Source organism: Crinia signifera, chromosome 6 (genome assembly GCF_055691185.1).
Source record: "Crinia signifera chromosome 6, ASM5569118v1, whole genome shotgun sequence".
Lineage (NCBI taxonomy): Eukaryota > Metazoa > Chordata > Amphibia > Anura > Myobatrachidae > Crinia > Crinia signifera.
In genome coordinates this window covers 11,803,272-11,830,764 of record NC_139222.1, presented here as the reverse complement: position 1 = coordinate 11,830,764, position 27,493 = coordinate 11,803,272, and the positions used below count along the sequence as shown (strand labels likewise).

Below are 27,493 nucleotides of genomic sequence, written 5' to 3'. Positions count from 1 at the left end.
TATGTTGTGTACTGATGATCTCCCACGGACAAACCCCGTCTGGGCCGTGTGCAGTAATTTAGGTAGGACTTTTTGTAATCGGGCTGCTATGATGGTTGTCAAAATTTAAAAATCCTGGTTTAGTAGGGAGATTGGGCGGTAAGAAGCTATTGAAGTGGGGTCTTTTCCTGCTTTTGGTATTACTATTACTCTTGCTTTGTTAAAGTCTGCATATGCGGGCTTTCCTGCCAGAATGGAATTGAATAGTGCCTGAAGATGAGGCACTAAGTGTGGTGTCAGCATTTTATAATATTCGGCGCTCAGCCCGTCCGGGCCTGGCGCTTTGCCTCTTGCCAGTTTCCCAATTACCCCTCTAATTTCCTGGTCTGAGATGGCTTCTGTCAGTTCTTCACTCTCTGGCTGTGTCAATTTTGATAGACCGGCTCCCCTGACAAAATCTTCTGGGTTTCTGAGGTTCTGCCACCCAGCATATTAGAGTATGCTATTGACACTTCTCTGCTAAGTTCTTCATACCTTCTGTTCATTTGCTTTTTTTTTGCTGAAACATAGGCTATGATATGGCCCCTAATGACAGGTTTAGAGGCGGCCCAAAACAGGTTTACCTCCTCAATGTGTTGTTTATTATCCTCCATGTAATTTAAAAATTGTCTTTCTAGATAGTTTTTAAACTCTGCGGATTCCGTCATATATGATGGAAACCTCCAATTATACGAATATATCTTGGGGAGTGGTAGCATTAGTGAGAACCAGGTGGGGGCATGATCTGTAATTAAGATGTTCTCTATCTTTGTGCACTTTACTCTGACTAGAAGTGTTGTAGGTACTAGCCAGTAATCTAACCTAGATGATGTTTGATGGGGATGGGAATAAAATGTGAATTCCTTATCCACTGGGTGTTGGAATCTCCAGGGGTCGGATAGGTGTAAAGACTCCATTAATAGAGACAGGGCCGGGGTGGGTTTGTCACCTCTAGCATTTTCTGATTTGTCTAATGTTTGATTTAAAGTTGTATTAAAGTCGCCTCCTATTATAATATGGCCTTCCGCCCAATCTTGAAGTTGGACGTAAATGTCAGTGAAGAAGGATGTGTTAGGGCCGACCGGGCCATATAATGCCACTATTATGTACGTCTCCCCCTCCAATCCTATCTTCACGAATAAGTATCGACCTTCCGGGTCTTGTTTTTTATCTTGAATCGCATAGTGTAAAGCCTTATTAATTATTATCATTACCCCCCTTTGTTTAGTTACGTAGGATGCCTGTATATGTTCCGTAAACCAGGTGTCTCTGAGTGTATTCAAGTCCCCATCCCTCCAGTGGGTCTCCTGGAGTATAGCTATATCCGGTTTCAGCCTTTTTAGATGTTGAAGTACTTTCTTCTTTTTTAATGGAGAATTAAGGCCTTCCACGTTCCAGGATAGGAACTTGATACACTCACGAGTGATCGTACCCCTGCTATCCCTATTTAATTTATCACTCATTTAGCTCCTGACGGGGGTTACACTTCTGATAGTAGCCCTCTCGCCCGGGCTTATTAATTTCTCTTGTCCCGATCATACGGGAGTGCCCATACCTAGAACCTTTTAGGTATACCAGAAAGGAAAAGAGAGAGGCGGGGGTAGGGAGCAATCTGTCTAACCCTTCTACATGTCCCCGTCCATAATACCATTTCTGCTTTATGGGTAAGATCTCATATCGTGTTGGTGGAGGGGCCCGTGTGTATGGGGACTCCACCCTTATATCTATACCCATAGGATGTGTTGCTTTTGCCTTTCTCTCACTATTTCCCCTTCCTCTGGCCCAGGGTAATGACCCCTTTAGCCAATTATGGCTTGAGGGGGTATTACTTTGTGAGGGATAAGTACAGGAGGGAACCCTCCACTCAGATTTGGCCCCTTTGGATGTTAGCTTATCTAACCACAAGTTTCTTACCAGATAAAGAATTACTTTATAATACAATAATAAATAATACAAAACTACATAATTATAATGACATAAGGAAAAAGAAAAAAGTGTTTCTGCTTATTTTTGTGGTTTCCAAAAAAAAAGGGCAATGCCACGGGTGCAGTACAGGGTATCCGCCCTCTTATATGTTTGTGGTCATAACTGTGTGCTTTTATAGCATTCGATCCATGCTCTAAGTGAATAGGGGTCCTCATTCCTCTCAGTTTGGTAAGTGCTAATTGTGAGACTTGAATCAAGCCATGGTTATATTTATTCGAGTGTTTAACTATTTGTGACTTCTTTTCTGACCCCTTTATTGCACACCAGTGCTTAGGGTTTGTCCCCTTATTATTGTCGCCATGGTGGGTTTGTGTCACGCAGGGATGTTGGGTGACAGACTCTCTCCCCCCCTCGGTTCCCACAGGGTTTTGTGGTTCCCTGTTCATGAGGGAGTAAGAGAGATGCCTCACTCCTCCATCCTGTGAAGAAAAAAAACAGAAAAAATTCCAAGGGCATAAAAAAAAATGAACTTTGTGTCTGTTAGTAACATATTTTAACGCTGCTTTTTGTGAATTCCCCTTATATCTATGTGTTCTAATATTTGATACTTCCAAGTTAATGTCTTGTCCCCCCCCCCCTCACATACACACGCACACGCTTCTCCAAAGGGAGAGCGTTGTGAAAAAGAAGGAGAAAAAAAAGAAAATAAAAATATACGAAAAAATGAGCAAAAATCTATAAAGTGAAAATATACACATAAAAAGGAAAAAAAAACAAAATAAACAGGAAAAATTAAAAAATGAAAAAAGAAGTTTCCTTGAAGCGTTTGTCCGACGCTGTTTTCTACATCTTCCCATTCTTATTTCCTAATGGGTGATGTTATTTTGTATAACAATATCTGATTAGTTCCTGTTAGCTTCCATGTGTCCCTTTATCAAGGAATCCACGAAAGTTTGGGCCGCTGTGGTTGTTTCCAGGATTTGTTGCTGTCCATTATAATGAACTCTCAATTTTGCCGGGTATAAAAGTGCGAAGCCTATTCCTGCCTTGTGTAGTGAACTGCAGATAGGTGAGAATGCTTTTCTTTTCATCGCCACTTGGTAGGAGAAGTCCTGAAATAGTAAGAGCTTTTCCCCTTTGTAATCCAAGTCTCGGGTTTTCCTGAATGCGTCCATAATTTTTACCTTGTCTGTGTATTTCAAGAGCTTGAAGATGACTGGACGCGGCCTGTGTCTCTCTGGTTGTTCTGGTCCAATACGGTGTACTCTTTCTATTTGTATGGGGCCTTCGGTTAGTGGGCAATTCAGTTCCCTGGGGAGCCATTCTGAAACTAGTTCCATCAATTCTTTGTTCTTAACTGTTTCAGGTAATCCTATTAGGCGTAAATTACTTCGACGGTCCCGATTTTCAATCTACTCTAGTTTCTCTTGGATGGCTGTCAAGGATGCTTCTTGGGCTGCTATGGTGGCCTTGGCCGTAAATAACTCTTCCTCCATTGCTGATATTCTTTGCTCTGCCTCTTCAAAGCGGGAATTATATTCTTTCATTTGAGTGGCCACCATTTCCATGGCCTCTTTGAGGCCTGACAGTTTTTCATCAAGGAGGGGGGCTAGGATGCTGGATATCTCCTGTGCTTTTGTGACTGCAGATAGGTTCTGCTGTGGGGAGCCATTTAAATATTTTGAAATGTCCTCTCCCAATAAGGAGGGTGAGGGGCTACAGAAGGACTGACCTTTGTTTTTATTGTCCTTTGGCCGGGCTGCTACGCTCCCTTTTCCACTTCTCTGGGTCTTTCCCATGTATTTGTCCATTTCTGGCTGGGTAAGTTATATATTCAGAGGGTTTAGCCTTTTTATTCACAGTTCTCTGCCAGTGTCCTTTAAGGGTGGTTTAGGTCTGGTGGAGAGTGGGTTTAGCCGAAATAAAGTATTAGGGGCTGTCAAGGGCTCACTGCCACTGCTCCCCCGGTGCGCCACCTCTTAACTCCAACCACCAAATTACTCTCCCTTCCTATGCTGGTTATACTGGGCCACTCTACCCCTCTCCCGATCCCCAGTACCTTCTTTGACCACGTATTGTCCTGTGGTCATTTAATGCTGCTCCCCACTGAGACAGGTCTGGATTCTGGTGTGCCTTTTATATCTGGGGGGTCCCCTCAGCCAGTAAATGTGCCTCTGGAACCGTCCTCCTCCTTCTAGTTGAGCCCGCAGCTGCCCACTTCTATACTGCCGGCAATGACTTCAACTCTGAGACGGTGCGCACAGTGTGTATACAGGATGGTATGCTGCCCCGCTTCTGCGCTACTTGTGCTGGGTTCCACTGCCCCTTCGGGCAGTCTGTGCAGCGCTGCCGCAGGATCTTCTGTGCACCGACCAGCTCTCTCACCACCAGGAAGTCCGGGCACTCGGCTGCCTTGCTGCGTCTCACTCAGCGGCGCCGGGCCGGATGTCGTCACTGCCTCCGTCACTTCCCCTCCTGCCACCAGCCGGGTAGTGTGTGCCGCGGTTCCCGTCTCCCGTTCCGATATTGCGGACAGACAGGTGCAGGTATGATCTTATTGCGCCTCTATGTGCGCTTGGGTTCCGGGGATTTCAGCTGGCTCCTCTACTCCCCGAATCTCTGTGGGGGTTTTCTCCGGTGTTAGGTGTCTGGTTGCCAGATTGTTGCTGGCTAACCAGTCCGGAGCTGGGAGCTCTCCTGAGACACGGCCATATGCTTGAGCCGCCCACCGGAAGTCCTCCCCAGCATATGCTCTTAACTGCAGCTCACAGCGACCCGGTTTACTGCTGGGTTGCTGATGTCATCCGGGGGAGTGGGGCAAGCAGCGGCGAATCAGACGGGGGAGGAGGCAGCACGAAAAACTATTCTGCCTCCTCCATAGAAGTGAACGGGACCTGGGTCGCTCTACTCTGGTTAGCCTTTCACACTGCCCAGCAACCCGGGTCCGACCCAGTTAGAACTTTTCTTTTTATCCAGGTCAGATTGCTAGATGCCTGGAACCGGTGTTTCCCAAAAGGCCCTTTCACACTCCCTACTGAACTAAACTAATGTTCCTCTGATTAGTCACATCCTGAAGAAGATAGGAGAGGATCGAGTGAAAGTGATAGAGGTCCTCCCCTTTTGGCCAAGGACAGCGTGGTTTGCAACAGCCCAGAAATTGGCAGTGCAGGAACCTTGGACATTATCCATCATTCCAGACCTTCTACATCAGGGTCCGGTCTACCATCCAAATCCAGCAGGATTATGTCTAAAGGTACTGAGATTGAAGGGAACTTGTTGAAACCAAATGAATGTTCAGATCAAGTCATCCAGATTCTGTTACAAGCAGGAGAGGACGTTTCTTCTCACACATATTATAAGGTCTGGCAGAGATGTATCATTTGGAGACGATCATCTGAAGAGATCACTAACTCAACAACGGCGCAGGTCCTACAATTCTTGTGCAATGGCTTCTCAATAGAACTAGCGGTTTCCACTCTTAGGCGATAGATATCGGCCTTAAGTGTGCTCCTAGATAGGAGATTAGCGGACAATAACCTAATTAACAAGTTATGCAAGGCCATTAAACAACGCGTCCACCCATCACATCCATTGTGGCTCCGTCGGACTTTAATCTAGTTCTTAATTCATTGATGAAACAACCATTTGAACCATTACTAAAAATTCCTCCCATATTCCTGACTTGGAAGATCGTATTTCTAGTAGCAGCTACGTCTGTGAGGAGAGCGAGTGAGTTACAGGCTGTGTGGGTGGAAGAACCATACTTACACGTTTCCGTATAAGGTGGTACATAGGACTCGCCCTAACTTTCTACCCAAGGTGGTTACTGCTTTCCTTCTGAATCAGGAGATATTTCCTGCTTCTTATACTGAACTTAATAACAAGAGGAGGAAGACTGGAAGACATCTAGTCAGAGGTAATAACATTTACCTCCATAGACTAAAGGACATTCGTCATCCCAGAAGGAAGTCAGAAAGTCTGGTTTGTGGGAGCACAACCTATCTCCAGATGGCTGAGAGACCTAATTACATTCATATACAAGAACAAAGGACGAGATGTTCCGGATGTAATTAATGCAAACTCGGCCAGGGCTACGGTGACATCATGGGCTAGGAAGGCGCGGGCGTCTATAAGGGACATTTGTGATGCAGCAACCTGGTCGCCTATACATACGTTCTCTAACCGCTACGCTTTATATGTCTCTACTGCCCACTGTGGGGATCACGTCTTGCATGGTGCCCTTGCTAAATAAACCAGATTACATTATTCTGCTTTGGTATGTCCCATTGTTATGGCCGCCATGGGGATCGTAGAAGAAAGCAGCGATAATTCCAGTTCTTCTCAGAGATCCCATGGCAGCCATCACATCGCCCTCTCCCTGTAGTGTTTCTCCAAGGACCTAAATACGGAGATGCTTGAATGACCAGGAGGAAGGGGCATAGTGGGGCGAAATACCGGCAGGTGGGTGGAGGATATATCGGTAGGTGGGTGGTCCCCAAAAACATCCTGGGTAACCTGGAGAAGACTGAGCACACCCAATTGTTATGGCGGTCATGGGATCTCCATGAAGACGACTTCCATTCCCACCAAATAGCCCCTCTGGGCGCACCATCCCCCATACACCTCACCCGCGCACAGAGTCTCTCTCACGTTACATTTACATCTTAGCTGCACAAGTAAAACCACATTGAGGTAACACATAACATTGCTGGTGTGCACTGATCCCTGGGGTGTGCGACACTTCTAGATGTGTGTGAGTGTGACTCTGTGCAAGAAGGGCTCCAAGGCGGCGGGTGCATCTTATTCCCCTCGGTGAGGTCTGTTGTGCTTTCTCTGTGACACTGGTGTGTAATGTACCAATTCCTGTGCAGTTACTCGCAGCCAACTATCTAATACATTGACAGCGGATTATAGTTGTGTCTGCGCTATGACTAATATGCAGAATATACAGTAATATACAGTACACTACAGCTCTCAGGCAGATACATCTCCCTTATTCCTACTGACAGAGGAGGGGGCGGGGTAAGAGATTAGGCCCAGTGACAGAGGAGGGGGCGGGATAAGAGATTAGGCCCCATTGACAGAGGAGGCGGGCGGGATAAGAGATTAGGCCCCATTGACAGAGGAGGCGGGCGGGATAAGAGATTAGGCCCCAGTGACAGAGGAGGCGGGCGGGATAAGAGATTAGGGGCAGTGACAGAGGAGAGGGCGGGATAAGAGATTAGGGGCAGTGACAGAGGAGAGGGCGGGATAAGAGATTAGGGGCAGTGACAGAGGAGGGGGCGGGATAAGAGATTAGGGGCAGTGACAGAGGAGGGGGCGGGGTAAGAGATTAGGGGCAGTGACAGAGAAGGGGGCGGGGTAAGAGATTAGGGGCAGTGACAGAGGAGGGGGCGGGGTAAGAGATTAGGGGCAGTGACAGAGGAGGGGGCGGGGTAAGAGATTAGGGGCAGTGACAGAGGAGGGGGCGGGGTAAGAGATTATGGGCAGTGACAGAGGAGGGGGCGGGGTAAGAGATTAGGGGCAGTGACAGAGGAGGGGGCGGGATAAGAGATTAGGGGCAGTGGCAGAGGAGGGGGCGGGATAAGAGATTAGGGCAGTGGCATAGGAGGGGGCGGGATAAGAGATTAGGGCAGTGACAGAGGAGGGGGCGGGATAAGAGATTAGGGCAGTGACAGAGGAGGGGGCGGGATAAGAGATTAGGGCAGTGGCAGAGGAGGGGGCGGGATAAGAGATTAGGGCAGAGGAGGGGGCGAGGATAAGAGATTAGGGCAGTGACAGAGGAGGGGTAGGGATAAGAGATTAGGGCAGTGACAGAGGAGGGGGAGGGATAAGAGATTAGGGGCAGCGACAGAGGAGGGGGCGAGGATAAGAGATAAGGGCAGTGACAGAGAAGGGGGCGGGATAAAAGATTAGGGCAGTGACAGAGGAGGGATAAGAGATTAGGGGCAGTGACAGAGGAGGGGGCGAGGATAAGAGAGTAGGGCAGTGACAGAGGAGGGGGAGGGATAAGAGATAAGGGCAGTGACAGAGGAGGGGGTGGGATAAGAGATAAGGGCAGTGACAGAGGAGGGGGTGGGATAAGAGATTAGGGCAGTGACAGAGGAGGGGGAGGGATAAGAGATTAGGGCAGTGACAGAGGAGGGGGAGGGATAAGAGATTAGGGCAGTGGCAGAGGAGAGGGCGGGATAAGAGATTAGGGTACTTGTGTAGCTTCATGGCGGAAGCTTAAACTAAGTTGTAAGCGTAGTGTCTCCGCCGCAGCCCTGCGGTGACCGGTCATTGTGGCACTTGTAGTTTCACAGAAAATTAGACAGCCCGGCAAACTGCTAACAAGCTAGCCACCGAGCCAGAAGTGTGGCGAGCCCCGTGAGGATTATACATAAAGTAATACACCGGGGCTCGCGTCGCTCGCCACATTTCGGACTGGTGTAGATCGTTGAATAAACAAGATCAACAGCTGTTACGTCGACAAGAGTCATTGTCGACAGGTAAATAGTATTTTTCACACTGCACTCCTATGTACCCCCAAACCTGACTAAATCTAGACGCCCCGAGCCTCCTCATAGCACTCCGCGGTACTTGTGTAGTTTCACGGCGCCGTCGCGCGCAGTCTGTCTCAGAAACTTGGCAGCTTGCCAGACGCTCTGTTTAACTGTGCGCGTGCCGCTCTAGCTGTTCTCAGCGTAGCGCGTGTCTGCTTTCCATATGTAAACTATGTTATCAGCGTATCGCCGGGCAGCAGCAGCAGCGCGCTGCCCAGGCTCTGACAGGTCACTGTGGTACTTGTAGTTCCACAGTGAAATAGGACACAGGACGCGCAGCGCTGACAACAGGGGCATGTAAAGTTGACACCCCGGCACACACCCGGCAAACCGCTATCAAAAGGGGTGTCCCCCATGTAGACGCTAAAATTTAGGCGCTAAAGCGTCCAAATTCAGACTCCCTGCAAGCCGCTAAGAAGGGGGGTATCTGGATTTAGATAGGGGTACATAGGGGTGCACTGTGCAAAAAAACTCTTACACCTGTTCACAATGACACTAGTCGACATAACAGCTGTCGACCATGTTAATTCTACTATCCACGCCAACCTGAAGCGTGGTGAGCGTAGCGAGCCCGCGTCCTACGACCTTTTCATACCCCCACTACCCACGTCGGCGTGGAGTTGATTTTACAAAGTGTTGCGAGCCACCGAGCCCGAAGCGTTGCGACGCGCATAGCTTCACAGGTATACGCGTGCGCTCGCCACGCTTCGGGCTCGGTGGCTCGCCACACTTTATAAAATCAACTCCACGCCGACGTGGATAGTGGGGGTATGAAAAGGTCGTAGGACACGTACCGCTGTGCTCGCCAAGCTTCGGGTTGGCGTGGATAGTGGAATTAACATGGTCGACAGCTGTTACGTCGACTAGTGTCATTGTGAACAGGTGTAAGAGTGTTTTCACAGTGCACCCCTATGTACCCCTACTAAATCTAGACGCTTTAGCATCTAAATTTAGATGCCCCCTTCTTAGCAGTTTGCAGGGAGTCTGGATTTAGATGCTAAAGCGTCTAAATTGTAGCGTCTACATTTCGGACACCCCCTTTGATAACGGTGTGCCGGGGTGTCGCAGGGAGTCTGGATTTAGACGCTACGCTGATAACGTAGCGCAGCGCTGAGAACAGCTAGAGCGGCACGCGCACAGAGTCTGGCAAGCTGCCAAGTTTCACACTGACTGTGCGTGCGGTAGCGCCGTGAAATTACACAAGTACCCACTCCGCATACTGTCTACATTTAGACGCCCCCTTGTTAGCGGTTTGCTGGGCTGTATTTTTAGGCTGCCCATAGTCACCCCTGGAGACCGTCTACATTTAGACGCCCCATTTGTTAGCGCTTTGCCAGGCTGTCTATTTTTCTGTGGAACTACAAGTGCCACAATGACAAGTCAACGCAGGGCTGCGGCGGAGACACCACACTTACAACGTAGCTGCCGCCGTTACCAAGTACCGAGCTTAGAGCAATGACAGAGGAGGCGGCAAGATAAGAGACTGATGCAGTGACTGAACATATACAACTCTTGTGTACGTAGTGGCAGATGTACTAAGCCTTGGAGAGCAACCAATCATCTCCTGTCATTTATCAAACAGCCCATAACATGGCAGCCAGGAGCTGATTGGCTGGTACTATACCACTCCCCTTATATTACTCACCTGTGCTGATACCTGTAGGGATCTCCTCCTCCTTACACGGCTGATCTCCCCTCACATACGTCTCCTCTTCTCCTTCTAGGTTCTCCTCTTTAATATCAGTCAGAGCTTCCTCCTATTACCCCACAACACAATGAGATACAGGAGTAATGGTCAGTAATGCAGAATACACAGAAGTCTATCAGTAAGACGCACACAGCCGCTGTACAGCAGGAAGTCACTGGTGTGTGATGGGAGCTAATCTCTATCTATGTGATACATGTGCAATGACATGTATGATCTGTGCACATAACACGGGTCTAGGTTACACATAATTACTATGTACAGGCTTTAGTACAGGGGACATTGGTTTGCAGATTGGGGAAGAGATGGTATTTCCCGGTGTCTGGTTATTACTTAGGCCTAGGTCCTACCTGCTGCCACCCTCGGTCCTATCCCAGCTACAGCACTGGGGATCACATGCCTGTGTTCCCCTGTGGTAGACACCTGCCCCGGGGAGTGCTGTCACCTCGGGGATTATATCCCCCCGGAGTACGGTCATCGGCGTGGAGGACCTACATGACCGCCATGTATCCATCAGGGTGATTCCTTGTAAGGGGACCAGTGGCGGTTTTACTACCGGACCTTCCATCATCCACCACCAACAGACCCCGGGGATCCTGACTCTCTGATATGTGATGTCGGGTGGCGTGGACGACGTGTAGCGTGACCTAGATCTAGTGCGTGACCTCCCAACATCGGTCCAGATTCCAGTGAGCCTTTGATTCAGCCATCTGGGATGTCTCGTGGGTCCTCTGCTTGCCCCTGCTAACATGTCCCGTAGTGTTATCCTTGTCTCCCCGGTGCCTCCTATCCCTCCTCATCATACAGCCTTCCCTTTACTCATCTGTAAGGGGAATATTCTATTATCCCCGGTGCCTCCTATCCCTCCTCATCATACAGCCTTCCCTGTACTCATCTGTAAGGGGAATATTCTATTATCCCTGGAGCTAATTTGGATGATGAAAACAAACTACCGTCGGTAATGCATTGGTGATGCAGGTGGCACTGTCCAGTCTTGGGGGGGGGGGTTCGCAAGGGTTATTGCTATTGGCAACCAACGTCCCTGTGTTAGTGGCAGAGATAAGAGTGATGTCACTGTGATGCTCCCAGACCCCCTCACCTCCCCAGTCAGGTCCCTGTGACAATAATAGAGATAAGAGTGATGTCACTGTCACGCTCCCAGACCCCCTCACCTCCCCAGTCAGGTCCCTGTGTCAGTAATAGAGATAAGAGTGATGTCACTGTCACGCTCCCAGACCCCCTCACCTCCCCAGTCAGGTCCATGTATTAGTAATAGAGATAAGAGTGATGTCACTGTGATGCTCCCAGGCCCCCTCACCTCCCCAGTCAGGTCCGTGTCAGCAATAGAGATAAGAGTGATGTCACTGTGACGCTCCCAGACCCCCTCACCTCCCCAGTCAGGTCCTGTGTCAGTAATAGAGATAAGAGTGATGTCACTGTGACGCTCCCAGACCCCCTCACCTCCCCAGTCAGGTCCTGTGTCAGTAATAGAGATAAGAGTGATGTCACTGTGATGTGTCCAGACCCTCTCACCTCCCCAGTCAGGTCCCTGTGTCAGTAATAGGGATAAGAGTGATGTCACTGTGACGCTCCCAGACCCCCTCACCTCCCCAGTCAGGTCCTGTGTCAGTAATAGAGATAAGAGTGATGTCACTGTGATGCTCCCAGACCCCGTCACCTCCCCAGTCAGGTCCTGTGTCAGTAATAGAGATAAGAGTGATGTCACTGTGACGCTCCCAGACCCCCTCACCTCCCCAGTCAGCTCCCTGTGTCAGTAATAGAGATAAGAGTGATGTCACATGTGACCTCTGACCTTGTATATTACCGCTTCCATGATGGCGTCTCTACAGTCCTCTGTGTAACGTCTCTGTGGGCGTCTCGCAGCGTAATCCCTCTGCCAATAGGGGAGAATAAACACACATGTAAACGGAAGCAAAAGAACGGAGCCGTAGCACAATGTGCATAAAGTGACAATAAGCAGCACAAAGTCGCCTAATACCGGGAACACGACCCCCCCACGCTGCATTCTGTAGTAGGGTAGAGGGACTATGGGCGGCGCTAGCGTCCAGTGAGGATGTAATAATACCACAGATACCCCCATTAGGATTAATAGCATATGTACCAATAATTACCCCAAATTACAGGACATAAATGTAAACAAGTTATTGTATACAAACTACATACATAATACACACATACATAGTGATAGCGGGGGGGGGGTGGTGACCAATAGCAGCCTGGCACCAGGTGTGGGCGCTGCGGTGGGATTAGGAAGCGCGGGGGGTCCCCGTATTAGTGGCTTGGCGTCATCCTGATGCGTTTCATACACAGAGACCCATCATCCTGTACGGAGAGCGCGCGCGTTACATCCCGGGGTATTTATACCTTTTACATGCTCCTGATTGGTCAGATATAGGATCCCGTCGGATCACACGCACCATCAGAGCACATACACACTGGTGGTGGTGGGGGAAGTGGTGATGGCAATCAAACATTAAGAGGAAATTCCAGCAGCAGAGTAGTTTGTCCCTCCTTGCAGGAGTAATGTTGGGAGGTATGCATTAGATCGATAAAAACAAGTTAACATCGGTGATACTACCGATGGTGGAAAGTCATACGGTTATCCACTGTCGAGCAAGTCTCTGGCACCGGACATCGATGATGGAGGACCAGGCCCTACCTCCCCCCACACACACAGGTGTAACCTGTAATAGGGACTGTGCGGGCTCCTTCTTCCCATCCACCGCACCCAGACCATCCTCATCCTCACACCCCGCCATGCTCACCCCCAATGCCGCCTCTCCCCCCGCCGGCAGCCGCTCCCCGGGGCTCTGACTCACACACACTGGGCACCGCTGCTGCTGTCCTCTGCCGGAGACTACTGCAAAAATGGCCGCCGTTGACATCCGGCGGAGGTTTTGAGTAACCGGAAGTGACGACAATACGTTGGTAGCGTTTCAGTTCCTAGAGTAATAGAAAATAACGGCGGCCATTTTCCTGTAGTCTCCGGCAGAGGACAGCAGCAGCAGCGGCGGTGGTGCCCAGTGTGTGTGAGTCAGACAGAGCCCCGGGGAGCGGCTGCCGGCGGGGGGAGAGGCGGCACTGGGGGTGAGCATGGCGGGGTGTGAGGATGAGGATGGTCTGGGTGCGGTGGATGGGAAGAAGGAGGCTATCCACCATCGATAGTCTCACCGATGTTTTGGGTTTTTCTTACTGATTAATGAGAGCACTGTGTGTGTATGTGCTCTGATGGTGCCTTGTGATCCGATGGGATCCTATATCTGACCAATCAGGAGCTTGTCGTATAAATACCCCGGGATGTAACGTGCGCGCTCTCCGTACAGGATGATGGGTCTCTGTGTATGAAACGCATCAGGATGACGCCAAGCCGCTAATACCAGGACCCCCCGCACTTCCTAATCCCACCGCAGCGCCCACACCTGGTGCCAGGCTGCTATTGGTCACCTCCCCTGCTATCACTATGTATGTGTGTATTATGTATGTAGTTTGTGTACAATAACTTGTTTACATTTATGTCCTGTAATTTGGGGTAATTATTGGTACATACGTTATTAATCCTAATGGGGGTATCTGTGGTATTATTACATCCTCACTGGACGCTAGCGCCGGCCATAGTCCCTCTACCCTACTACAGAATGCAGCGTGGGGGGGTCGTGTTCCCGGTATTAGGGGACTTTGTGCTGCTTATTGTCACTTTATGCACATTGTGCTACGGCTCCGTTCTTTTGCTTCCGTTTACATGTGTGTTTATTCTCCCCTATTGGCAGAGGGATTACGCTGCGAGACGCGCACAGAGACGTTACTCAGAGGACTGTAGAGACGCCATCATGGAAGCGGTAAAAATCTCTATTACTAAAGGTGTGTACACACGGTCAGATGTGCCTTAAGATGCAATCCAGGATACGATCGGATCGCAAGGCACATCCGATTTGCATACAAATCTGACTATATAGTGCAGATCTGCACTATATATAGTCAAGGCAGACCAGACTTTCTGCCTTGAGATACGTGAACGCGCATCGGAATCGGATCGGGATCGCAAGGGTTAAAACCCTTGCGATCTGCATCCGATTCCGATCCGATGTTGACTATATCGTCAACATCGGAAGGCAAATAGTACCGTGTGTACACACTATATTACTAACACAAGGACCTGACTGGGGAGGTGAGGGGGTCTGGGAGTGTCACAGTGACATCACTCTTATCTCTATTACTGACACAGGGACCTGACTGGGGAGGTGAGGGGTGTCTGGGAGCGTCACAGTGACATCACTCTTATCTCTATTACTGACACAGGGACCTGACTGGGGAGGTGAGGGGGCCTGGGAGCGTCACAGTGACATCACTCTTTTCTATTACTAACATAGGGACCTTTGTTTCCCATAGCAACATCCCATGTGAAATAGATCTCCCATCTTAGACATAGGTTGGAGATGCAGGATGATGCCGTACATAGTCTTGGGGGTAAATTTACTGAACGGTAGTTTTTTTTTTTTTAATCATCCAAATTAGCACCAGGGATAATAGAATATTCCCCTCACAGATGAGTAAAGGGAAGGCTGTATAATGAGGAGGGATAGGAGGTACCGGGGACGCAAGGATAACACTACGGGACATGTTAGCAGGGGCAAGCAGAGGACCCATGAGACATCCCAGATGGCTGAATCAAAGGCTCACTGGTACCTGGACCGATGTTTGGAGGTCACGCACTATGCCCCTTATTCAGATCTGATCACAGTACAAATTTGTTCTCAAAACGGGCAAAACCATGTGCACTGCAGGTGGGGCAGATGTAACATGTGCAGAGAGAATTACATTTGTGTTAGTTATTTTGTTTCTGTGAAGGTTAAATACTGGCTGCATTATTTTACACTGATTTCAGTTTAAATACACCCAACCAAATTTAACTCTATCTGCACATGTTGCATCTGCCCCACCTGCAGTGCACATGGTTTTTGCCCATTTTGAGAACAAATTTGTATTGCGGTCATATCTGAATAAGGGCCAATATCTAGGTCATGCTACGATGTGTCCACTCCACCTGACATCACATATCAGAGAGTCAGGATCCCCGGGGTCTGTTGGTGGTGGATGATGGAAGGTCCGGTAGTAAAACTGCCACTGATCCCCTTACAAGGAATCACCCTGATGGATATATGGCCGTCATGTAGGTCCTCCACGCCGATGGCCGCACTCCGGGGGAATATAATCCCTGAGGTGACAGCACTCCCCGGGGCAGGTGTCTACCACAGGGGAACACAGGCATGTGATCCCCGGTGCTGTAGCTGGGATAGGACCGAGGGTGGCAGCAGGTAGGACCTAGGCCTAAGTAATAACCAGACACCGGGAAATACCATCTCTTCCCCAATTTGCAAACCAATGTCCCCTGTACTAAAGCCTGTACATAGTAATTATGTGTAACATAGACCCGTGTTATGTGCACAGATCATACATGTCATTGTACATGTATCACATAGATAGAGATTAGCTCCCATCACACACCAGTGACTTCCTGCTGTACAGCGGCTGTGTGCATCTTACTGATAGACTTCTGTGTATTCTGCATTACTGACCATTACTCCTGTATCTCATTGTATTGTGGGGTAATAGGAGGAAGCTCTGACTAATATTAAAGAGGAGAACCTAGAAGGAGAAGAGGAGACGTATGTGAGGGGAGATCAGCCGTGTAAGGAGGAGGAGATCCCTACAGGTATCAGCACAGGTAAGTAATATAAGGGGAGTGGTAAAGTACCAGCCAATCAGCTCCTGGCTGCCATGTTATGGGCTGTGATTGAAAAATGACAACAGCTGATTGGTTGCTCTCCAAGGCTTTACATTACTTTACATTACACACCAGTGTCACAGAGGAAGCACAACAGACCTCACCGAGGGGAATAAGATGCACCCGCTGCCTCGGAGCCCTTCTTGCACAGACTCACACTCACACACATCTAGAAGTGTCCACACCCCCAGTGATCAGTGCACACCAGCAATGTCCTGTTTTACCTCAATGTGGTTTTGTTTGTGCAGCTAAGATGTAATTGTAACGTGAGAAAGACGCTCTGCACGGGTGAGGTGTATGGGGGGTGGTGCGCCAAGAGGGGCTATTTGGTGCCTTTGGGCAGTAGAGACAAATAAAGCGTAGCGGTTAGAGAACATATGTATAGGCGACCAGGTTGCTGCATCACAAATGTCCTTTATAGACGCCCGTGCCTTCCTAGCCCATGATGTCACCGCAGCCCTGGCCGAGTTTGCATTAATTACATCCGGAACATCTCGTCCTTTGTTCTTGTATATGAATGTAATTAGGTCTCTCAGCCATCTGGAGATAGGTTGTGCTCCCACAAACCAGACTTTCTGACTTCCTTCTGGGATGACGAATGTCCTTTAGTCTCTTGAGGTAAATGTTATTACCTCTGACTAGATGTCTTCCAGTCTTCCTCCTCTTGTTATTAAGTTCAGTATAAGAAGCAGGAAATATCTCCTGATCAGAAGGAAAGCAGCAACCACCTTGGGTAGAATGTTAGGACGAGTCCTATGTACCACCATATACGGAAACGTGTGTAAGTATGGTTCTTCCACCCACACAGCCTGTAACTCACTCGCTCTCCTCACAGACGTAGCTGCTACAGGTTGAGTATCCCCTATCCAAAACGCTCGGGACCGCGAGCATTTCGGATAGGGAATTTTCCGGTTTTTAGAATATTTTTTTTCAGCCATACTTACCTGTCCCCTGATGGTCCCCGGGCGTCCCTCGGCATCCGCGCAGTCCCCGGGCGTCCACAGCAGGCCTCCGGCATCTTCTCCTGGTCTCCAGCGGTCCCAGGAATGCATTGCGCGAGTGTGCGCGGTCACCGGTGACGTCACCGGCGTGCGCACACACTCGCGCAATGCATTCCTGGGACCGCTGGAGACCCTGGAGAAGATGCCGGAGGCCTGCTGTGGACGCCCGGGGACTTGGTAAGTATGAAAAGAGGGTTAGGGGGTTAAAAAAAAAAAAAAAATTGAATGATTCCAAAAACCACGGTTTTTGGAATAATTCGGATAAGGGATGTCCGGATACCGGATACTCAACCTGTACTAGAAATACGATCTTCAAGTCAGGAATATGGGAGGAGTTTCTAGTAACGGTTCAAATGGTTGTTTTATCAATGATCTGAGAACTGGATTCAAGTCTGAAGGAGCCACAAAGATTTGACGGGTGGATGCGTTGTTTTAATGGTCTTGCAGAATTTCTTAATTAGGAGATTAGCGGACAATAACCTATCTAGGAGCACAGTTACGGCTGTTATCTATCCCTTAAGAGTGGAAACAGCTAGTCCTAGTGAGAAGCCATTGCTTAATACCCCTTTTACACCGCCGAAAAATCCGGGTCAGCGGCGGTATATTTATATACAGTGCGTGTCTCTCGCTGGTGGCAGACTCTGCTTTATATACCTCCTCTTCTGTCCGGTGCTTGATCTCTCTCTCTCTCTCTCTCTCTCTCTTCTCTCTCTCTCTCTCTCTCTCTCTCTCTCTCTCTCTCTCTCTCTCTCTCTCTCTCTCTCTCTCTCTCTCTCTCTCTCTCTCTCTCTCTCTCTCTCTCTCTCTCTCTATGATTGATGAGTGTATGATGGCTGGTGGGCTCCTAAAAAGATTGCTTGCAAGAAGTGCAGCACTAAGTTCACCCCACACGCTGACGGCGCCATTTTATGTCCCCCATGCACTGCAGCCCCAGTCCCCCTCCTTCAGCAGTGGGGCAGGATATTCCTGTATGGGCTTCCCAATTGTCCACAGTGATCTCTCAGCTGGCTTCTGAGTTATCTGCAGCCAGACAAGACAGGGATGCAGCCAGGGATCAGCAGGCAGAGTTAACCTCTGCTGTTGAAGGTCTGTCTAGAGCATTGCATGCAGACACCCCAGCACCCCCTCCCCCTAGACTGGCGTCTGCTAATAGGATGTTTCCTCAGGTCCCTCCGTTAGATGATACAGATGATAACATGCCAGACCTAGAGGAGGGTGAATTTAATGAGCCGGAGGCTCCAGTGCTGCAGGACAATGATGTCCCCTCTCAGGGTTTAGAGGACTTAATACAAGCAGTCTGGTTAACCCTCAATGTCTTTGAGGAGGAGAGACCTGCTGCACGACCCTCAGTGTTTGCTAAAAAGCAGAAACAGTCTGCATATTTCCCAGCCTCAGAGGAGCTGGATGAACACCTGCAAAAAGCTTGGTTACACCCGGACAAAAAGTTTCAGGTGTCCCAAAGGTTTTTCACCTCCTACCCCTTTCCTAAGGAGGTTAGGATGTTATGTGAAACGCCCCCTGCTGTTGACTCTTCAGTGTCCTTAAAGATGTATCTGACAGAAGGTTAGAAAGCACCCTGAAAAATATTTATTCGGCCGCAGGTCTCTTGCAAAGGCCAGCGCAGGTGGGCTGTTGGGTCAACAGGGCCATGGAGGTATGGGCATCCCAGGTGGCCTCCTCTCTAGATCCAGGGGCAGGTGATATGTTGCTTCTTGTGGAACACATACGTGAGGCTGCAGGTTACTTAGTAGAAGTCTCTTCAGATATGTGTATGCTTGCGGCTCGTGTCTCTGCCCTCTCAGTCTCAGCTCGCCGTACTCTTTGGTTGAGACAATGGAATGCGGATGCTGACTCCAAAGAAGGCGGTTGAAGCATTACCCTTTGCTGGTGAGGCGCTCTTTGGTCCAGAGCTGGACAAGATGATCTCACAGGCTACGGGGGGTAAGTCACAGTTTCTGCCTACAGCAGCCCCTCCCCCACGCAGGTCCTTCACAACTACAGGAGGGCAGTCCTTTCGTTCCTTCCGCCCCACCCCCAGATTCAGGGGTAGGGCACGTGGAACGGCTTCCAGTTCTAGAGGCTTTCGAGGCAGAGGTTCAACCAGCGCACCAATCCTGGATGCAAAGGTTACCTCAAAGCCCTCAGCATGACTCGCCCAGTCCCTGTCCGGAACGCAGGGTAGGGGGCCGTCTGCTGTTTTACCAGCAGGCTTGGTCCAGGGCTTGCCAGGACGCATGGGTGAGGGACCTGGTGGCAGTAGGCTACAAGATAGATTTCTTGTTGCCTCCTCCTCTGCGTTTCTTTCCCACAGGTTTTGCCAGCTTCTCAAGAGAAGGCCATGGCATTGCAGGGGGCCATTCAAAAGCTCAGGGACATGGGAGTAGTTATCCCAGTCCCAGAATCAGAAAGGGCAAAGGGATTCTATTCCAGCCTATGTCTGGTTCCCAAGCCGGACGGCTCAGTAAGGCCCATCTTGAATCTGAAACAACTCAATCCGTTTCTGCGATTCACTCGCTTCAAGATGGAGTCTCTGCAGTCAGTCATTGCAGGCCTGGAGCCTGGGGAATTCCTCGTGTCCATCGATATAAAGGATGCATACCTGCACATCCCCATCTGGCCTCCTCACCAGGCTTACCTGCGGTTTGCCGTTCAGAGCTGTCACCTGCAGTTCAGAGCCCTTCCATTCGGCCTCTCCTCTGTGCCACGGGTATTTACCAAGGTCATGGCGGTCATGATGGAAATACTAAGGGCTCAGGGAGTTACCATTGTCCCTTACTTGGACGACCTTCTGCTGAAGGCTCCGTCCAAGGAAATCCTGCTGCACAACATCCAGCTGACACGTCAGACTCTGGAGTCCCATGGCTGGATGCTCAACATCCAGAAGTCACAACTGACCCCCTCCCAGAGGATTTGGTTCCCAATGGACAAGATTTTGGCCCTGCAGGAAGCGGTTCGTCTTGTGCTACAGCATCGGAGGGTCTCAGTCCTCCTCTGCATAAGGCTGCTGGAAAGGATGGTGGCCACGTTCGAGGCGGTGCAATATGGGCATTTTCGATCTCGCCCCTTCCATCTGTGTCTGCTCCGCCAGTGGACAGGTTCACACCTGTTTCTACAGCAGCGAATCTCTCTCTCCCATCAGGCTCGGGCATCACTAGCGTGGTGGCTAGACTCCAGCAACCTGCAGGAGGGACGGAGGTTCGCCATACACAACTGGACGCTCCTCACCACAGACGCCAGCCTCAGGGGCTGGGGAGCGGTCACGCTCGGTCTCCACTTCCAGGGACTGTGGACTCCGGAAGAAGCTCAGATGTCCATCAATGTGCTGGAGCTCCGAGCGGTGTATTATGCTCTCCTTCAAGCGCAAGTCGTTCTCCGGAACAAGGACATTAGAGTGCAGTCCGACAACGCCACGGCTGTGGCTTACATAAACAAACAGGGAGGCACTTGCAGCGATGAGAGAGGTGAAGAGGATTCTGTGCTGGGCGCAGGAGCACACAGGGGCCGTGTCTGCCATTTTCATACCAGGCGTGGAAAATTGGGAGGCAGACTACCTCAGCCGGCGAGACGTCCATCACGGAGAGTGGTGTCTAAACCCTCAGGTCTTCCAGACCTTGACTCGTCGATGGGGATGTCCTCAGATAGACATGATGGCCTCCAGGCACAACCATCAGTTGCCCCGGTACTGCGCTCGGACAAGAGATCCACAGGCGGTGGCAATAGACACTCTCACTGCCCCCTGGACGGATCAGTTCCTTTACATCTTCCCTCCAGTGCCTCTCATCCCTCGGATTCTGCAGAGAATCCGTCGGGAATCGGTGACAGTGCTGTTCATCGCTCCGGACTGGCCTCGCCGGTCGTGGTACATGGTTCTAACAGGCCTGTTAGTAGACGAATTGTGGCTCCTACCTCTCTGCGACGACCTGCTCACGCAGGGTCCGTTCACCTGTCCCAACTTACAACATCTACATTTGACGGCATGGCTGTTGAGAGGTCCATTCTGAGAAAGGCCGGGATTCCACAAGCAGTAATACCCACCATGATAGGAGCCAGAAAACAGGTTACCTCGGTGCACTACCATCGCATCTGGAGGGCCTATGTGGCCTGGTGTGAAACTAGGAGGGTCTCTCCTGTGAATTTCAAGCTGGCCAGGTTGCTGCTGTTCTTACAGAAGGGCCTGTCCTCAGGGCTCCAGCTGGGGTCCTTGAAGGTTCAAGTATCCGCCCTCTCCATTTTCTTCCAAAGAAAGCTAGCGCTTCTTCCTCAGGTTCAGACCTTCTTCCAGGGGGTGTTGCGGCTGCAACCTCCCTTCAGGCCTCCCACTGCTCCATGGGACTTGCACTTGGTATTGACCTTCCTCCAGTCCTCTATGTTTGAACCCATGGAGGAGGTGGACCTAAAATATGTCACTTGGAAGACTGTCTTACTACTGGCCTTGGCCTCGGCCAGGAGGGTGTCGGAACTGTGCGCTCTCTCTTGTAAACCACCCTTCTTGCGTTTCCACGAGGATAGAGCGGAGCTGCGCACCTCTAGTGTTTTTCTCCCAAAGGTGGTCTCGGCATTCTACATTAACCAACCTATTGTGGTGCCGGCTTTTTGGGAGGACTCAGAAGAGTCTAGAGTGCTGGAATTAGTCCGGGCCTTGCGCATATATGTTGCCAGAACGGAGTCTGTGCGTAAGTCGGATGCTCTTTTTATCCTCTATGACTCCCTGCGCCCTGGATGGCCCGCCTCCAAGCAGGCACTGGCCCGATGGATCTGGTTGACAATTCGTCAAGCTTATGTGGCTTCCTCTAGAGTGCCACCTCCTTCGATATCCGCCCATTCTACACGGTCAGTGGGTACCTCCTGGGCGGCTGCCCGTGGAGTGTCTATACAGGATCTATGTAGAGCGGCTACTTGGTCTGGACAGAAGACCTTTGTCCGCTTTTACAGGTTTGACACATTTGCGGCGGCTGCTTCACGGTTTGGTCGTTCTGTGTTAAGGGGCTCTCAGCGTCATCCCACCCATGTTGGGAGCTCTGGGACGTCCCCACTGTAACTCTCCAGTGTCACCTAGTGGAGGAAAGAGAAAAGGGGATTTTGTACTTACTGTTAAATCCTTTTCTCAGACTACATAGGTGACGCTGGACGCCCACCCGACGTTGTCTTGTTCTTTTTTCAGGTTCGTTGGTTACCTGAGGCTAAGAGACTGGTTTGTACTTAGCTTCCGCTCTAGGTCTTACCTGCATTTACGTATGGCTTCATTCTGTTATAAATGTTTCTTTGACTATGTTTCTTTAACTATGTTTTCACTCTATGCGAGTGTGTGTGTGACTTGTTATGTTATGTTTAACCTCCTCTTGGAAGTGTGTTTTTTCTATTCTTCCAGCTCCCTCCGGGCACATACCCAGAATGCCTAGGAGAGGAAGTAGAAGGGGAGGAGTTAGTCACTGTTAATTATTCTAAAGTGCCCAAGCTCCCTGTGGTCGCCCTTCTATTCCCCAATGTAACTCTCCAGTGTCACCTATGGAGTCTGAGAAAAGGATTTAACAGTAAGTACAAAATCCCCATTTTCCCCATTGAATTCTATGTTAAAATGGACTCAGACCATTTTAACATTGAATCCTATGGAAATATCGGGTCCATCGCATCGCATACGATTTGGTCACATGTGATGCGATGTGCCCGATCTGACCCGATTTCTAAATCGGGCGTCCAGATACTACATAAGTACTGAAAACCTCTACACAAACTAACTCCAGAAAAAAGCAATCAAATTAAAGAAATATTCAGTGTGTGATTATACTCATGATATTTTACAGTACCTAGGAAAAATGTTATTAGATCAGATCAAATACTCATGGTATCTTAGTAGGACTCATGTCAACCTAATGACTGTTGACCTTGGCCCATGTCGACCTATAACCCTGTCAAGGGGTGGGGTCCTGGTGTGCACCCCAGGACCCCACCCCTGTATATTTAATGCTGTGTATTTCCATACACATTAGAAGGCCAGAGACCCCTTCTACCTGGTGGTAGCACCCACGCCCACCTGTCCTATATATTGGTTTTAATTAGGTTCCTGACATTTCTTAGACTGCATGCAGAGCAAGGTGACACCTGCACAAATGTTTAATGGATTATCAGATGGGGGGTGCATTTCTGGGTTGTGGGCCCCCCTGGACTGGTGTGGCTGTTTGGCCTCAGGAGCAAAACAAATTAACACTTATTTTTATATTCACTTGCATCCCTATCGTGTGTTTTATTTCAATGTAATTCATTTCTCACCTTTACCTCTCACTACTTCACCTCTCACTACTTTATCTCATTTTTTTACCTCTCACTTACTTACCCCTGCTATCTTTAGCAGCCTCTCTCACTAACCTATCCTCACTTTGTTTCACTATATATTTCTTTCAGTCTTGTGTTGCCCTGGGGTCACTCGGCTGCACCGTTTTGGGGTGCCCTGTGCCCTAGATTTGTACCCCCCAAAATGTTAGGGACTTGCCCGACTAATGAGGTTACCTGGACGCGGTGGGAAAGCCGTTACTTATGGCCGTAAATAAGCGAAAAACCTTGCTAAAAATGCAAAATTTTATTGCAAAAATGTTAAATTGGGAGTTTGATTTGTGCACCTGCACCTTTGACTTTGTATGCAGTATAACCCTGTCAACCTTGGCCCATGTCGAACCAACGTCGACCTAAGTGTGGTCTAATAGATGATAGTTTCCCCTTTGGACGCAGGATCACGCGGGGGCCGTGTCTGCCATTTTCATACCAGGCGTGGAAAATTTGGAGGCAGATTACCTCAGCCGATGAGACGTCCATCACGGAGCATGGTGTCTACACCCTCAGGTGTTCCAGACTCTGACTCGTCGGTGGGGATGTCCTCAGATAGACATGATAGCCTCCCGTCACAACCATCAGCTAACGCGGTACTGCGCTCGGACAAGGGACCCTCGGGCAGTAGAATTGGAATGTGCTAACGGCACCGTGGACCTACAAGTTCCTCTACCTCTTCCCTCCGATGCCTCTCATCCCTCGGGTTCTGCAGAGAATCCGCAGGGAATCGGTAACCGTGCTATTCATAGCTCCAGACTGGCCTTGCCGGTCTTGGTACACGGTTCTCACAGAACTGTTGGTTGACGAGCCGTGGCCTCTTCCTCTCTTAGAAGACCTTCTCACTCGGGTCCTTTCGTTTGTCCGAACTTACAACATCTTCATTTGACGGCGTGGCTGTTGAGAGGTCCATCCTAAGAAAGGCAGGGATTCCACCGGCGGTGATTCCCACCATGAACAGAGCCAGGAACCAAGTTACTTCGGTGCACTATTACCGCATATGGAGGGCCTATGTGGCCTGTTGTGAGACCAGGAGGGTTTCCGCTTTGTCAATTTTTTTTCCAAAGAAAATTGTCCCTTCTCCCCCAAGTTCAGACCTTTTATAAAGGGGTATTGCAGCTACAACCCCCCTTCAAACCCCCCACAGCACCGTGGGACTTGGATTTGGTCTTAACTTGTCTTCAGATTTCCTTGTTTGAACCCATGGAGGAAGTGGAATTGAAATATGTAACTTGGAAGACGGTCCTGCTTCTGTCATTGTCTTCAGCAAGATGGGTGTCGGAGCTCTTTCATGTAAACCACCTTTCTTGCATTTTCATGAAGACAGAGTGGAACTACGCACTTCTAGTGTTTTTCTCCCTAAGGTTGCGTCTTCCTTCCACATCAATCAGCCGATTGTGGCGCCGGCCTTTAGGGAGGAGTCAGAGGATGCTAGAGCTTTGGACGTTGTCCGGGCTTTACGCATACATGTATCCAGAACGGAGTCTATGTGAAAGTCGGATGCTCTTTTTGTCCTCTATGACTCCCTACGTCCTGGATCGCCCGCCTCCAAGCAGGCCTTGGCCGGGTGGATCCGCTTGACCATCCGTCAGGCCTATGTGGCTTCCTCAAGGGTGTCTCCATCTTCTATTTCAGCTCCATTCAACAGTTATGTAGAGCGGCTACTTGGTCTGGCCGTCGGACCTTTGTCCGCTTTTACAAATTTGACACGTTCTATTCACCACTGTAACTCTCCAGTGTCACCTATGGAATCTGAGAAAATGATTTAACGGTAAGTACAAAATCCCCTTTTTCTGCTCTGGTATTTCCCAAGGTGTTGGCTGCCATGGGGATTATACAAGCAAACAGTGAGTTATACTCAGCGATAATACTATTCCTTACAGATCCCATGGCAGCCACCAGAATCCCTCCCCTCGTAGTGTTTTTCCAGGGAGCTAATCAAGGAGACACTCAGAAGACAAGGAGGAAGGGGAGGAGCAGGGTTTTATACCAGAAGGGGGAGGTCCCTAGAAATATCCCCCTGTCAAACTACGCTGAGAGGGATGAAGCCCCAAGGTCTTGGCTGCCATGGGATCTCTAAGAAGAAATGGAATTATCGCTGAGTATAATTCACTGGCTTCTCTTATATAGATATATGCTTTGTGCAATACTCCTAGATGTATATAGTATTCACTCTCTTGTCATCTCCCGCCTTGACTACTGCAACATCCTTCTCTCCGGGCTACCTCTCGCCCACTTTGCCCCTCTCCAATCCATTCTTAACGCTGCTGCTAGGCTCAACTTCCTCTCCCGCCGCTCTACCTCCGCCTCCCCCCCCTCTGTCTATCTCTTCACTGGCTCCCCATTCCTTTCCGAGTTCTCTTTAAACTCCTCACCACCACCTACAAGGCTCTCTCCTCAACTGCTTCCTACCGCTCTTCGCTGATCTCTATCCACACTCCCTCCCGTCCTCTTCGCTCCACCGCTGACCTCTCAACTAATCACCTCCTCCCACTCCCGTGTCCTCGCGCTGCCTCCCCTGCACTGGAACAACCTCCCACCACCCATCAGGCTTTCTGATTCCCTTACCCACTTCTTTTGACTAGCCTATCCCTCCTCCTCCTAACCTCTTTTGAACCTCCTACCCTTCCATACGTTCCTACTTATCCTATTGTTTTTCGTTCGTCCACCCACCTCCTTTTAGTCTGTTAACTCTTATGAGTAGGGTCCTCCTTCCTCACGTACTCACCCTACCTCTTTACCTCACCAGTGCTCCTGTCCTGTTCTTCCCTTCCTTTACTTCATCTTCTGTCTCCTCGCCAATTTCGACACCTACTTCAGAACTGATGCTGATTTTAGTTCTACCAGCTATACCCCTATTTATGCTGTATTTTATCAACACACCCTGTACGTTACCTTGTAATTTGTTTTTTGTTTGCTATGTACGGCGCTGCGGACACTTTGTGGCGCCTTATAAATAAACGTACTACTACTATACAGTGACGTATGTAATCCCACAACTGTGCATTCAGCACTACATATGTTATAACATTCTAAACATTTAAAGATGGCGCCGCAGCACAGGGATTAACCCCTTCATTGCAGGGGCGTCCAATTGTCACTGCTTATGTAAAAAAAGAAATATATTTCTGTGCAGGAACAACTCTGATGGATAAACACCCCCCCCCCTCCCTTTTTTTTTTTTTTTAGATTTGAATATAGAAGATGACATCACAGGAAGTTCTCCAGGAGAAAACCGCATTCCTCTAACTATACATTCAGTCCATCACAGTGCAGATACATCGCCTGCTCCCTCCGATAATGAGAAATGCCCCACCGATGTTAGTACACCTAGTACATCTCGCAAAATATTTCCCTGTTTTGAATGTGATAAGTGTTTTACATGTAATTCACAGTTAGTTGCACATCAGAGAACTCACACAGGGGAGAGGCCGTTTCCATGTTCTGAGTGTGGGAAATGTTTTACACAAAAAACATGTCTTGTGCAACATCAGAAAATTCACACAGGAGAGAAGCCGTTTCCATGTTCCGAGTGTGAGAAATGTTTTGCTTCGAAAGGAGATCTTGTAAAACATCATAGAACTCACACAGGGGAGAAGCCGTATTCATGTTCTGAGTGTGGGAAATGTTTTGCACAGCAATCATATTTTGTTATTCATCATAGAACTCACACAGGGGAGAAGCCGTATTCATGTTCTGAGTGTGGGATATGTTTTGCACGTAAATCACAACTTGTTTTACATCAGAGAAGTCACACTGGTGAGAACCCATTTCCATGCTCTGAATGTGGAAAAAGTTTTACCACGAAATCAAGTCTTGTCCTACATCAGAGAACTCACACAGGGGAGAAGCCATTTTCATGTTCTGAGTGTGGTAAATGTTTTAGAGAGAAACCAGATCTTCTCCTACATCAGAGAAGTCACACAGGGGAGAAGAAGCCGTTTTCATGTTCTGAGTGCGAGAAAAGTTTTGCCCGGAAAAGAAGTCTTGTTGAACATCAGAGAACTCACACAGGAGAGAAGCCATTTCAATGTTCCGAGTGCGAGAAATGTTTTGCCCTGAAAATAAATCTTGTTAAGCATCATAGAACTCACACAGGGGAGAAGCCGTTTTCATGTTCTGAGTGAAGGAAATGTTTTACAAATAAAATTCATCTGGATAGACACCAGAAAATCCA

The 27,493-nt window shown here is 49.2% G+C and overlaps 2 protein-coding genes across 2 annotated transcripts in view; one reads left to right on the top strand and one right to left on the bottom strand.

Annotated features, from left to right (window-relative positions):
• LOC146009917 (uncharacterized) overlaps window positions 1-13,221 on the bottom strand; it is a 22,375-nt gene extending 9,154 nt beyond the window's left edge. The window contains exons 1-3 of the mRNA XM_083150546.1: window positions 12,981-13,221; window positions 12,008-12,088; window positions 10,135-10,246 (exon numbers count right to left, since the gene is read on the bottom strand). Of these exons, the coding sequence (XP_083006672.1) occupies window positions 10,135-10,246; window positions 12,008-12,088; window positions 12,981-13,100 (313 nt within the window). The 5' untranslated portion in view covers window positions 13,101-13,221. The remainder of the gene's footprint in view (window positions 1-10,134; window positions 10,247-12,007; window positions 12,089-12,980) is intronic.
• LOC146009987 (uncharacterized) lies at window positions 13,212-27,493 on the top strand. The gene is made up of 4 exons (XM_083150706.1): window positions 13,212-13,244; window positions 13,983-14,051; window positions 15,826-15,937; window positions 26,506-27,493. The coding sequence occupies exons 2-4, from the start codon at window positions 14,043-14,045 to the stop codon at window positions 27,441-27,443; spliced, it is 1,059 nt and encodes a 352-aa protein (XP_083006832.1). The 5' UTR covers window positions 13,212-13,244; window positions 13,983-14,042; the 3' UTR covers window positions 27,444-27,493.

Excerpts from the sequence above, each read along its gene's own strand:
- LOC146009987 (XM_083150706.1), top strand. Across the intron at positions 15,938-26,505 it reads CCCTACAGGTATCAGCACAG|ATTTGAATATAGAAGATGAC; the intron begins GTAAGTAATATA and ends TTTTTTTTTTAG.